The following is a 13,388-nucleotide window of genomic DNA, read 5'->3' on the forward strand; positions in this document are numbered from 1 at the left end:
TCCAGTAAAAAAAAATCACTTGAGTGATTCTGGGAAGATGGCAGTGGCAGCAGCATAGTTCTTTATTCTCCCTGAATCCCCACATAAAAACATCCATAACAGCTAGATAGCAAACCCTCAAACCCTTGAGCAGTATTTACAGTAAAACTGGGTGTTAAGTTATCCCTATCAAATCTCAAATACCAGTAGCTTGAGGATATGCCACTGGTGTCAACAAGCCCTGCAGAGCATCAGCTTCAGTCTAAAGAAAGCAGAAGTACGTACTGGGGCATTTGACAGACTAGGGGATAGAAGAACCCCAAAATTTCCAACGGGAATTCACCGGAAAGTTCAGCAGGTCAACGTGAGAATAGCAACTGAAATTGAGAGGAATTTTGACCACTCAGATAATGGACGGCTAGAAGAGATCTGTGAACCAACCCTTAAGAGCTCTTGAAACCAGTCAACCAGGGCTTACTTCCAGAACAAGGGTCTGTACCAAAAAGGAATTCAGCTTGGGAGTAGACCAAAGATGATCAGGATAGGGAAAGTTACAGTTAAGGAAAAGGTAGGTTTAAATGAATTTGTGTTTGTGTGTGTGTGGAATCTCAAAAAGCAGCTGCCTGTTGTTGAAGATGACATGAAAGTAAAAGAAAAGCTATATGAAGTTCGGAAAGCTACCAAAAATTACTGATGTCAAGTTTTTCAGTTGTTACAAGAAAAACAAAGAGTAAGGAGAGAATCCTGTAGATAATGAAAGCTTGCCAGAGAGACATGCCACAAAACAGATGAAAACTGTAACTTTCTATTTCAAAATTAGCTAAGAGAAGAAGTTAAGATCACACTGTGAGTCATGAACAACATAAATCTGACATATATAAATTTCAGAAATGAGGTGGCAGAGTTAGGAAAACACTGGAAATAAAACTTATTTTGAAAATGAAAGTTGAGCACAAGAATAGATAAACATAACAGAAAATGCCTTAAGGGAGGAAAAAGTTTAAGATCAAAATAAATGAAGAGATAAGAAGACCTTGAAAAATAGCAATAAATATTAATGATAGGCAAAGAAGACCCAACATCGGATACATATACCAACATACCCAACATAATATAAATCCCTGAAAGAGGAGAATAAAATACAGGGAAACTGAACAGGTAATTAAACTATAAGAAGATGGTCACAAAATAAAAGATTCAAGCCTACGTACTGAAAGATTATACTATGAGGCAACCCGGAATGGTCAATACCAATAGTCTTGGTAGACTACTTGGGTGATAAAATTATAGAGGAACTTGAGGGAAGTCAAGATAGTGGTTACTTTTCACGGAGGGAGGGACTTGTGATTGGGACAGGGCACATGGAGGAACTCTGGGGTGACTCCTCTTTTTTTTCTTAATCATGGAGAACTATATGTAACACAAACATGACCATCTCAACCATCTTAAGTGTACGGTTCATTTGTGTTAAGTACATCCACAGTACCATGCAGCCCATCTTCAGAGCTGTTTTCATCTTGACGGCCCCAAACTCTGTACCCCTTAAACAACTCTTCATCCCCGCAACCTCCACCACTTACTTTCTGTGTCTGTGAATGTGACTACTGCAGGGTTCTCACGTAGATGGAACCATACAGTGTCTTTTTGTAGCTTATTTCGCTTAGCATAATGTCTTTGAGGTTCACCTATATAGTCGCATGTGTCAGAATTTCCTTTCTCTTTTAGGTCAAATAATATTCTGTTGTGCGTGTATAACACACGTTTGGGCCCATGTATCCATCTATTGGAGTGGCTGTTTCTTAATGTGGGTGGCGGTTTTAAAGTGTTCGCCTCGCAGTAAGTCATCAAACCATGCATTTGTTTAGCGTGGTTTTCTGTTAATGTGTCATTTTACAGTAAAAAGGGTTAAACTCCTTTCGGAGGTTGTAGTTGTTCTAGTGGGGGTGCTCTGTAGCTAGATCTCAGGCTTTCTCCCCAGTGGCTGAAAGCTGAACAAAAAGCAGTGCTGGAACTTATCTTTATTATCAATAGATCGTATGTATAAATTTAATCCTCTGTTCTTAAGGCTGCATAGTATCCCAGAGTCTGGATGTACCATAATTTTTTCCAAAAAGTTCCTTTTTTGATGGTCTTTGAGATTACTTGCATATTTTTACTACTACAAATAATGGTTCAGTAAACATCTATATTCATCTCTGTATCTAAATGTAGATCTTTCTCCATATGTCTTCTTATAAACCAGTGCTTTTCTTTCTGTAGGTGTTGGGATTGCTGAGTCGACAGTATGCGCATTTCACCTTATAGGAGATAATATCTAAACATAATGCTTGATCCTGGATGAAGAAAAAATTGCTATAAAAAACAGGATTGGGATAATTTGAAAATTCTGAATGTGACTGTATATTAGATAATACTGATGTAACAACAATAAATTTCTTGAGTGTAATAATCTTATCATTATGTAAGAGGGTCATCTTGTTCTTGGGAAATCAACTGCTGAAGGATTAAAAGGTGAAGAGTCATAATAGCTGCATTTTACTCTCAAATGGTTCAGAAAAAAAAATTATATACTTATATAATTATTTACGTAAAAATAAAGTAAATGAGGCCAAATGTTAATAAATATCAGTAGTGAAGCGAGGTGAAAGTTTATAGAGTTTATCATGTTATTCTTGTAGATTTTTTCTAAGTTTGACATTAAAAATGAAATTAAATGTTAATGTTTTTAATAGGTTACTATCAGATTACTTTGCAAAAAGAACAGAGCAACTCATAGCCCCATTAGTTGTGATGGCTGTTGGACCACGAATGGTGTCTTCCTCTTTAATTTGCATTTCCTTGACACAAGATTCTAAAATTGTCAGACACAGCAGTTCTAGGAGGAGAGGCAGGAATCCATCTTTGCAGCCGATTGCTTTTTGTTCCCTGAAGCCATCCTAAGGCTCATTCGGAGTGATCTCAATGCAAATTTATAGATATTTTTTATTATAAGACAGCCCACTGTTTCTGCCAACAACGTTTTTGTTTATTTGGACCCAGTGTGGGTGGAGCAGGGAGCCTTCCTTGTACTAAGCTTGTGGCTGGGAAGAGGGGATTTAGTCAGCCACCATTAGAGGGAAAACATACGTTCAGCATATGTAGAAACCAGTTTGTTTTCTTTTTGGCTGATTTGCTGTCACTTATCCACAGAAAACCACCTTGCTCTCTTGCTTTAGGGCCGTATTGTGATGGACTCTGCTAGGTCTCTTTGTCCTAAAGGCCGCATCTCCAGAGAATTGTCCTGTAATATGTGGAGATTGGCCGTTTCTTTAAAAAGCCTGGATTTCTAGGGGGCCCTGGACTAGGAGGAAGGAGATGGGGGAAGGGGTTAGGGTGAAGGAAGTTGTTGCCAGGCGACCAGTTTAACTGGACATCCTGTTGCTGTTGCTCAGTCTGTCAGTCATGTCTGACTCTTTACGACCCCACGAACTGCAGCACGCCAGGCTCCTGTCCTTCACCGTCTCCTGGAGCTTGCTCACGTTTGTGTCGGTGATGCTATCTAACCTTCTCATCCTTTGCTGCCCTCCTTCTCCTTTTGCCCTCAGTGTTTCCCAGCATCAGGGTCTTTTCCAGTGAGCTGGCTCTTCACATTAGGTGGCCAGAGTGTTGGAGCTCCTGTACTCTGGACATCCTGTTCAGTTCAGTCACTCAGTCATGTCCGACTCTTTGCGACCCCATGGACTGCAGCACACCAGGCCTCCCTGTCCATCACCAACTCCTGGACTTTACTCAAACTCATGTCCATTGAGTCGGTGATGCCATCCAACCATCTCATTCTCTGTGATCCCCTTCTCCTCTCACCTTCAATCTTTCCCAGCATCAGGGTCTTTTCAAATGAGTCAGCTCTTCGCATCAGGTGGCCAAAGTATTGGAGTTTCAGCTTCAACATCCGTCCTTCCAATGAACATTCAGGACTGATTTCCTTTAGGATGGACTGGTTGGGTCTCCTTGCAGTCCAAGGGACTCTCAAGGGTCTTCTCCAACACCACAGTTCAAAAGCATCAATTCTTCGGCACTGCATGAAGTGGACATCCTGTATGAAGGCTTTATTTTCAAAAACAAGGAGAGGCCATTAAGAGACTTGTCATGAGACCTGTGAGATGGTGATGTGTGTTCTCATCACAGGCACATGCTCCCATGACAGCAGGAACCAGAGGGCCTCATTGTCTCCTGTTCCTGTCGAGGCTGTGCCATACTCCTAGGAGCCTGGGGACTAGCTGTGAAAAGGGACAGGACCCTGATCTTGCCCTGCAAGTCCCCACTCCTACACACACCCTTCCCTTCGGTAAAACTACCTGCCTTGCAGTGCTCCGGCTTCAAAGGGAGGATTACTCAAAACCTTACTCAACCTTGCTACATGTGTTCGGCTTTGTAGTAAAATGACATGTAATTTATACCCCAATGATGTTACCTATCTATCGATGTATTCTTGCTCTGGACACTGCATCCTTTTGGGCCAGAACTGAGAATATAGAAATGGGAGAGCTTCTTCTGAATAGTTTCTGATGGTGTGTTTGGGACCAACCAGTCTATTTTCAGCCTGGTGACCTCTGTTCTGGTTTTTCTGGTTTATCTTGAATGAAATAAGCACATTTTTGACTGATGGTCTGAGCAGGGATAATAATATTTGAAACTTGAACCATCTGAAAAACTATGAAACGTAAAGTTACTGTTTTAATACATGATTTGGAAATTCATGTAGCAAACCCTAGAACTGATGGCAGGATCAAAAGGAAGTTTTCTCATTTTCACATTAGCAGACTTTTGGTTCTTTTCCTAAATGACACTGCAAACATCCTGCCAGTTCTTCCAGATTGGGAGTAAACTTGAATTGCGGGAGAGATTTCCAAGGCCCTCTGAGCTCTCAGCTCAAATCTTATGTTTTCACGAGGTCTTTCTGCTCCCCAGGATGGCAGAATTAATCCACGTGTGAGGAGCACTTGGCCAACAATCTCCTTGAGTCTGGCAGGAGAAATGCCAGTCTGTTTGCACCTGGGATGGAGCTCTGGGCCCTGTATCTCTGGTTCAGACACGCAGGCCCGCAGGCTTCACCAAGCAGTAGTCACTCACTCTGTGCTGATGTCCACGGCTGGCTTGCTCTCGGTGGATGGACCCAGAGGTGGAACTGCTCGGACTCTGCATTGCCATCCATGTCACTACTGAGCTTCCAGTAGCGGCAGCATTTCACCTCAGTGCCCGTGACGAGCCCCAGCCCCTTGGGGGGACAAAGCCACCTGTTTATTTTCATGTCCTGCTCAGCCCCGGGGATGGTATGCTTTGGGATGCATCCCATGCTTCCCAGAAATCCACTGATCTTGGGTCACCTTTCAGTTGTGCCAAGAGGTGACCAGAATTCTACCTAAGCCCTGGATTGTGGTTACAGTTGACATACCACGTGTGTTGCTATTTTTCTCCAATGTATTCTTGACATCAGGGCTTCCCTGATAGTTCAGTTGGTAAAGAATCTGTCTGCAATGCAGGAGACCCTGGTTCAGTTCCTGGGTTGGGAAGATCCACCAGAGAAGGGAAGGCTATCCACTCCAAAATTCTTGGGCTTCCCTTGTGGCTCAGCTGGTAAAGAATCTGCCTGCAATGCGGGAGACCTGGGTTCAGTCCCTGGGTTGGGAAGATCCCCTGGAGAAGGGAACATCTACCCACTCCAGAATTCTGGCTTAGAGAATTCCATGGATTGTATAGTCCATGAGGTTGCAAAGAGTCAGACACAACTGAGCGACTTTCAAAAAAAAAGAAATTCTTGATATGAGGCTTTTTTCTCATGACAATATAACAGCCTCCTTTAAATATTTTTTAGAGCAGCTTTGAAACATGGATGTTTAAACATGTTAATAGTCCATTATTTCCTATCTGGTGTTTTGGGCAGGAACCATATACTAGAACATGAACCCATCTATTTGACTCCCCTTTTGCCAAAAAATTATGATACATAAGCATATAAATATATAATCTTTGTGAATATGCAAGACAAGAGGTACAGAATGCCTGGCACCTGTGAACGCACACACACAGTCATATATGTACACACATATACGTATATAGAGAGAGTACCAATTAGGTGCCAGGCATTCTGCTCCTCTTGTCTTGAATTCTCACAGTGATCCTATAAGACAGGGATGGTTGTCACCATTTTCTAGATGTGTCAGCTGAAACCGGGAGAAGTTAAAAGTCATGTGTCAAAGAGAATGTTGCTGTTAAGTGATGGTGTCCAGACACACGCTGAGCCCTGTGAATTCCGGAGCCCACATCTGTTCACTGCACTGTGTCCTCCCAGATGCCCTGTGGACAGTGGACAGGTGTCTTCTCTCATTCATGGGCATCCGGAGCTCTCAGCTCTCCTTGCCCTGGCCTGTCACAGAAGCGTCTGTTGACTGTGTCCTGGCTTCCCACGTGGCATCTGGAGAGAGGTATAGGCCATGTGAAGGCAGCCCAGGCCATGCTTTGGCCTGCAAAACTGTCAGCAATGACACCTTCTCTTACCATCACCTGATGAGCTTATAGCGATAGGAACAGCCTTTTAACTAGATGTGTGTTTTCTGTATGGACAAAATTAGTGCTTCTTCGTGTGGAGAAGGAAATGGCAGCCCACTCCAGTGTTCTTGTCTGGAGAATCCCAGGGACGGGGGAGCCTGGTGGGCTGTTGTCTCTGGGGCCGCACAGAGTCGGACACGACTGAAGCGACTTAGCAGCAGCAGCAGCAACAAGCTAGGTTTGATAAAAGACCAGTTTCTTTTCTTTCCAGTCAGTAGTCATGAAGGGACGTGAGAATTGGACCATAAAAAAGGCTGAGTACTGAAGAATTGATGCTTTTGAACTGTGGTGCTGGAGAAGACTCTTTTAAGAGTCCTTTGGACAACAAGGAGTCAGACTAGTCAATCCTAAAGGAAATCAAATCTGAATATTCAGTGGAAGAACTGATGCTGAAGCTGAAGCTCCAGTACTTTGGCCATCTTATGCGAAGAGCCAACTCATTGGAAAAGACCCTGAATCTGGGAAAGATTGAGGGCAGGAGGAGAAAGGGACGACAGAGGATGAGATAGTTGGATGGAATCACTGAATCGATGAACATAGGTTTGAGCAAACTCTGGGAGAGAGTGAAGGACAGGGAAGCCTAGTGTGCTGCAATCCATGGGGTCGCAGAATTGGACATGACTTAGCGACTAAGAGTGAACAACAGCAAAGGACTAACACTTTAAAAATATATATAACAAAAATGTCATGGGGATCGCTATAAAAGTTTCCAAATGCTTGCTCTCAAATTCTGTAGTTCTCTCATTCTGGGCTGGTGGAATAAACAGTTTGTGATCCAACACTGGTCTGTGGGGGCGTCTCAAATGGGACTCCACCATATAATTTAGAGGTGGCTTAGGCTTCAAAAGAAATGTACACTTTCTATAAGCCACAATTTTAAAAAAAAATCACTTTAGAGTAATAGAGAGTGTCTCTGTTTAACATTCTAACTTATAATATTGTGTCTGCAACTTTTTTTAAGTTGTAGAAGTAACTTAGACTTGAAACAAAAGCTCAAATAGAATGAAAATACCCAAACTAAAAAATGTACCCTCCAAGCTACTATTATCAATCCCTAAATTGGGAGTCCATCTCACATTCAAGAAGGAAGGGTGTGGATCAAGATTTATAAAGAAGAAAGGGATGGGAGAGGTGTTTTCAAAGTCTACCCAATTTTTTACTTTATCTTGATTTTTATTTCAAGGGGGAAAGTGTGACTTCTCAGAATGTGTTATTATTCTGTAGAGTTTCAAAGTCACATGGCAGCTGTTTTTGGTTTCTAGTGTCTTCTAACCCCAGTTCTCTTTTGTTGCAGAGCCAGATCACGCTAATGGACATACCCGTGTTTAAAGCCATCCAGCCGGAGGTCTGTACTTGTCCTGTCCTCTGTACTAGCAGTGCTCGGGCGGGGAGGGAGGATTTTGTCCCATTAGAGGGACTAAGTTTCTTGGTTTCTCTCTTGAAGTCTCTATAAACGCATGTTATCGATTTAAGCCCCCATCAAAGAGAGCATCCAGGAATCCCATTCTCGAAGGGGCTCATCCTCTGAGCCTGCTGTTTGGATTTTTCCAGAGGATGGCACCGTGTCTGGCCCTCTCTGTCAGGGCTGGGGGCAGTCAGTGCCCACGGCTGGGGGCAGTCAGTGCCCACGGCTGGCCTCCATACCTGAGTCTAAGGCCTGGCCTTCTCCCGGGCAACCCCTGCTGGAGACACTCACTGTTCAAGATGGAGATGGGAGGGAACATTTCCTTAGGGAGCTTTCTTTCTGTTGATCCCAAATTCTGGTGGTTGCCTTGTTTCTGATTTTGAAGCCAGTTGCTGCAGCAAAAATGTATACGTATTTACGTTAAAAGCATACATATATTTTTAGAAACAGCATATTCAATAAAGAGAAAAAAAGTTGAATTTAGTCTTTCGAAAAATTCCTGGAAATGTCTAGCAGTTGATAACATGGCTTTACAGTTATTTTAGTCCCAGTTCTGGTTTTGTTATCAAGTGATAGAAATTCATTTCAAGTAGCTGAATAGGCAGAGGAAGAATTTACGAGCGTAAAGGGGGCACTTTCTGTACCTGTGGGCCTGGAGTTCCGGCAGCCTACAGAGCCGAGCAGGACGCAAGCTCTCTCCCTGCTTTCTGCCTCGCCTCTGCCTTCCCCTCTCCCCTCTCTCCTGCCCTGTTCTGTCTGCCCCTGTGATCCAACCTGGCCTCTCCAAAGGGCCCGCATTTGCGCAATGTCTGTGGAAGCCACCTTCCAGATCGGGCCCAGCCCGTCTCAGTCCAGCCCTGCTGAGTCCCGTGTCCAGAACTGGTTCAGTGACTCAGCTCAGGAGTGTGTGGCCAGGATGAGCACGCACAGCTGAGCGGACCCAGCTTTGTGAGTGGGGTGCAGATTTCAGAGAAGAGGGGTGTGGGTCGGGGGACATGTCGAAACCACGGTATGAATTCCAGAACACTCTTTAATTATTGATTTGTTGATTTACCTATTTATTTTTGGCTGGGTCAGGTCTTTGTCGCGGCACACGGGCCCTTTGCTGTGGTGCACAGGCTTCTCCTTAGTTGCGGTGTGCAGGCTCAGCAGTTGTGGCGTTTGGGCTCAGTTGCCTCATGGCATGTGGGGATCTTAGTTCCCTGACTAGGTATCAAACCTGCATTCCTTGCATTGGAAGGTGAAGTCTTGTCCACTGGGCCACCAGGGAAGTCCTCAGAACACTCTTAACAGGATGCCCTTCTTCTGACAGTGTGGTGTTGTTAAGACTTTGAGAAAACAGCGTATTTTAATACAAAGCCAGACAAAGGATCCAGGCCTTCCTAGAGCTGGCGTCTAACCCACTATAAATCAAGCGGAAAGTAGTATTGCTAGCTGTGCCCAGCACTTGTGTGAGGACGTGGCAGTGATTTGTATTTGTGTGTGTGTGTTTTATTCATTAAGTTTGGGGGGGCAGAACTATGTTTGATTTTTTGAACTGGCTGACTTAAGTCTTTCTCTATTTTCTTCTAATGTGAGGATTACACATTCTTTCTAATTAAAACAAAAACCAACACCCACTCAGCGCACTACACCCTGGAGCCTGTTGGGGGAGTAGTTGCTCGACAGTTGCCTCAGCTGAATTATTATTAGCTCTCTGCTCACGTTCTCTGCTTTGGCTTGACCTGGAGCTGTGTAGACGTTCGGAGCTTTATTCTCTGCCCTGAACATCGAGGAGGGCCGCCCAGTCTGCGGTGAGCCCAGGGATGCAGGCATGGCTGCTCGGGCCGATTGTAGGAGGGGAGGGGTGGGGGGCTCTCAAGAGGCAGGGCCAGGAGCGGACTGAGACTTTCCCCAGCGCGTTGCAGTTCAGAAGGTGCCTCATCCAGGACAGATCTCGTGTCAAGCTGTGACAAGACATTAAGTTTTGCTTTCACGACGCTCTTGGAGCTGTGGTTCTCAAGCACAGCCGCGCATCAGAATCACCTGGGCAGCCTTGGAAACACTGGGTGCCTGGACTCCAGTTCAGAAGGTGCTTCATCCAGGGCATATCTCGTGTCAAGTTGTGACAAGACATTAAGTTTTGCTGTCAAGTTTTGCTTTCAAGATGCACTTGGAGCTGTGGTTCTCAAGCACGGCTGTGCATCAGAATCACCTGGGCAGCCTTGGAGACACTGGGTACCCAGACTCCACCTTAGACCGTGGAATCTGAGCCTCTGGGTTAGAGTCCAGAACACGGTCAGCCCTGTTTTGTAGAAGCTTACCAGCTGATTCTGCTGCCAAGTGAGGATTAAGAATGATCTGCTGCGAGGTATCTGGAGAAACCCCAAACTTCTCCGTTTTAGATCTGTGATATGTTAGCTAAAAACAGAAGTTTTTTCCTCATTGTCATTGTCAAAGCCGTGGTTAAAAGGAGCACCCTGGGAGCTGTCCCAGCTTCTCTGCTCTTGTTATTGTTGTCAGCAGACTGAAAACTGGAACCTTTCCCCTTGATGATGTCTGCCACGTTACAGCTGGACCACCCCAGAGTCGGAAGCAAAAGAGTAAGGGACGCGTGTCAGTGTGATGTAGATGAGACTTTGCAGGGAGCAGAGGCTGGCACCTGATAGTGAGATGGGCACCCTGGGTGATCTGGATTCCCAGAAGGTCAGGAAACGTGTGCCTTGCAATCCTGGTTGTGCTTCAGAATCAGTTGAGAGCTCCATAAAAAAAAAAAAAATCCAGATGCCTAGCCTTTGTGCCTGGAGATTCTGATTCCATAGGCTTCGGGTGGGGCTGGGAATCCCTTCAGTCAGTTGTATGCATAAATTGTTATTCCATCGCTGAGTTGTGTCCCAGTCTTTGTGACCACATGAACTGCCACTCACCAGGCTCCCTTGTTCTCCACAATCTCCTGGAGTTTGCTCAAATTCATGTCCGTTGAGTCAGTGACGCTATCTAACCATCTCATTCTCTGCTGCTCCCTTCTCCTCTTGCCTTCAATCTCTCCCAGCATCAGGGTCTTTTCCAATGAGTTGGCTCTTCACATCAGGTGGCCAAAGTATAACTGTATAAAGTATAATGTGTAAATTATCCTGTCTTTAACCAATGGGAGCCCTTTCATGTTATCTCCTGTATCCTTTTAACATGATCCCATTATTTTTTGAGAAATTCCTTGCTCCTTGATACAAGATAAACCAGTTTCCTGCTGAAGACCTGGAGTCAGGCAGTCCCTCAGGGGTCCTGGTTTCTTTTAGTGGAGAACAGTGTTTAGAAACCACAGCCCCGGGGAGAGCATTTTCATTGCGATTGGACTGCCGATGCTTTTAGGCCTTTTTGGTGGGTGGGGCTAGGAGATATTTATTTTTTAAAACTGAAAGTCATGAGTTCATGACGGGATGATTGGATGGGCGATGTTATTCCCTCCTCATCCTTATCATGGCTTCCCTGCTGGTGGTGTATATTTCCCCACCCCTGGACTTTGGGCCACACTGGTGACGTGGGCACAATTGATGGGACGCCAGTGGTGAGCTGAGCCGCTGAAAGTCAGGAAGCTTCACCAGCCCTCTCAGAACTTCCACTCTCTCTGAGGGACCCATTGCTCTTGTGCTTTTAGCCTGAGTCCCCAGATGAGGATGTGGAAGGTGACATGACCCCGACCCAAAGCCCGAATTCCAGCACAACTTGGTACAGCCCGGTGGTTCCAGCAGAGATCAGCTGAACTGCAGTCACTCTAATGACCTGCTTGTCACCGTGAGCCTCTGAGGTTTCAGGATCGTCCCTTAGGCCACTGTATCCGGTGGAAGCACGACCAGTACGGTGTTGGTCTTTCCAGTTCAAACCTAGCATTCCGGGATTGTTAACTTAATTCCTTTGATTTTTTGGTGTGTTTTCTTTTACCCTGCCAATTTTGGTTCCTAACAACATTAAATAATTATTTTTATTGTATTATTCATCTCTCTCTCTCTCACACACACACATTTACACACACACATATATGATAGTTTTAAAATAATAATATCAGTATTATTATTTAACAGACTGCTACAGTTGAACATTTAATTGCAGTTCTATTTGTCTTTAGTTCCTTTTCTTCTTATCTTCTCTCCCTCCTACTACTTACACGCCCAGGTGGGTCTCCTTCCTTGGCCTCCCCGCAAAGGTCTTTAAACACACCAGGGCAGAGAAAGAGTTTATGCTCACTTGGTTCTGGAGGGTTGCATCCTGAGAGACCCTGTTGTAATCCCCACGCCTGGAACGTACTATCTACACAATAAATATGTGCTGAGTGAGTGGAGCATGAATGAATGAAGGAGAGAAGCACCGAAGCGGAACAGTATCTGGCCAAATGCAGGCATGTTGCCAAGGAGGGCGTACCAAGGAGGGGAGGTGGTTACCACGGTGCCTGCTCTGCGGTGTAACCACTTCCCCCAAAGCCAGGGTTTTGCCTGGTGAGTTCAGTCTTTGAAGATTCACATTTCCAAATGCTGTTGATAACTGAGGGTAGAACTGCGGCTTTGCTCGTTTCTGCCAGCGGGGCCGCAAGAGCATCAGCCCAGGGCTCAGAGGAAGCCAGGCAGACAGTGAGTTAAGGATTGGCAGAGAGCAAGGAAAATGGAGGTTAGCAAATACGGAGTCATAACTATTCTCTGGTGACTCCAGCAAGTGACCAATTTTATCAAAACCTGGCAGGTTAATGCAGATACAACCTTGCAGCATAATGGCTCTCAGCCACATTTGCCTGGCTAGCTGTGGCCTAGAACCCCCTCCATGCCATGGTGGATTGGGTTGCAGGGATGGGTGGATTCCTGGCTGCTGCTGCCCAGGAAAAGGGCTGCATGGTGAAGGGGGTCTTTCTGGGGGGGGTCGCCATGGCAGCTGCCTTGGAAGAGGGTATTGGCAAGGTGGCATTTTTGTCTCCGCCAGCCTTCCCTACAGAATCTGCCTGTCCTTATGCCCACCTCCTGGCCTGTGGAATCGAAGGCCCACCGGTTTCTCAGAGACCAGTTTGAAGGTCGGAACTGTTCCTGTTGTTAGTTTTAACATGAAGCATCAGTGGATGAACTGCTGTTCTTAGAATGTGCACGCTCTGCTCTGTGCTCGACTCAGCCCAGGTTCTGCCCAAGTCCAGCTTCTGGGCCCACTGATCATGCTTGGGGTGCTAGACAGCATGGGCTCGGCCTGGCAAGGCTGGGGTGCAGTCCCAGCTTCACCCTTCCCAGCTTGGAGTGTGAAAAAATTACTCATTCTCTTTATGCTTGGGTTTTCTAGTGTGTAAAGTGAGGGAAACCATAGTGTTCACCTCACGTGAAAGAACTGGGTGCAGTACCTGCGTGTGGGAAGTTCCCAGTCACTCGAGGCTGTAATTCCTCACCAGCGCGTGGTCTGAATAGGTTCTGTG

The 13,388-nt window shown here is 45.3% G+C and overlaps 1 protein-coding gene across 12 annotated transcripts in view; it reads left to right on the forward strand.

Annotated features, from left to right (window-relative positions):
• RALGPS1 (Ral GEF with PH domain and SH3 binding motif 1) overlaps window positions 1-13,388 on the forward strand; it is a 303,143-nt gene that overhangs the window by 40,964 nt on the left and 248,791 nt on the right. For all 12 annotated transcript variants that reach the window (XM_019970864.2, XM_019970862.2, XM_019970867.2 and 9 more), the window contains exon 5: window positions 7,859-7,909. In XM_019970864.2, coding sequence (XP_019826423.1) covers window positions 7,859-7,909 — 51 coding nt within the window. The remainder of the gene's footprint in view (window positions 1-7,858; window positions 7,910-13,388) is intronic.

This window comes from Bos indicus, chromosome 11 (assembly GCF_029378745.1).
Source record: "Bos indicus isolate NIAB-ARS_2022 breed Sahiwal x Tharparkar chromosome 11, NIAB-ARS_B.indTharparkar_mat_pri_1.0, whole genome shotgun sequence".
In the NCBI taxonomy this organism is placed as follows: Eukaryota; Metazoa; Chordata; class Mammalia; order Artiodactyla; family Bovidae; genus Bos; species Bos indicus.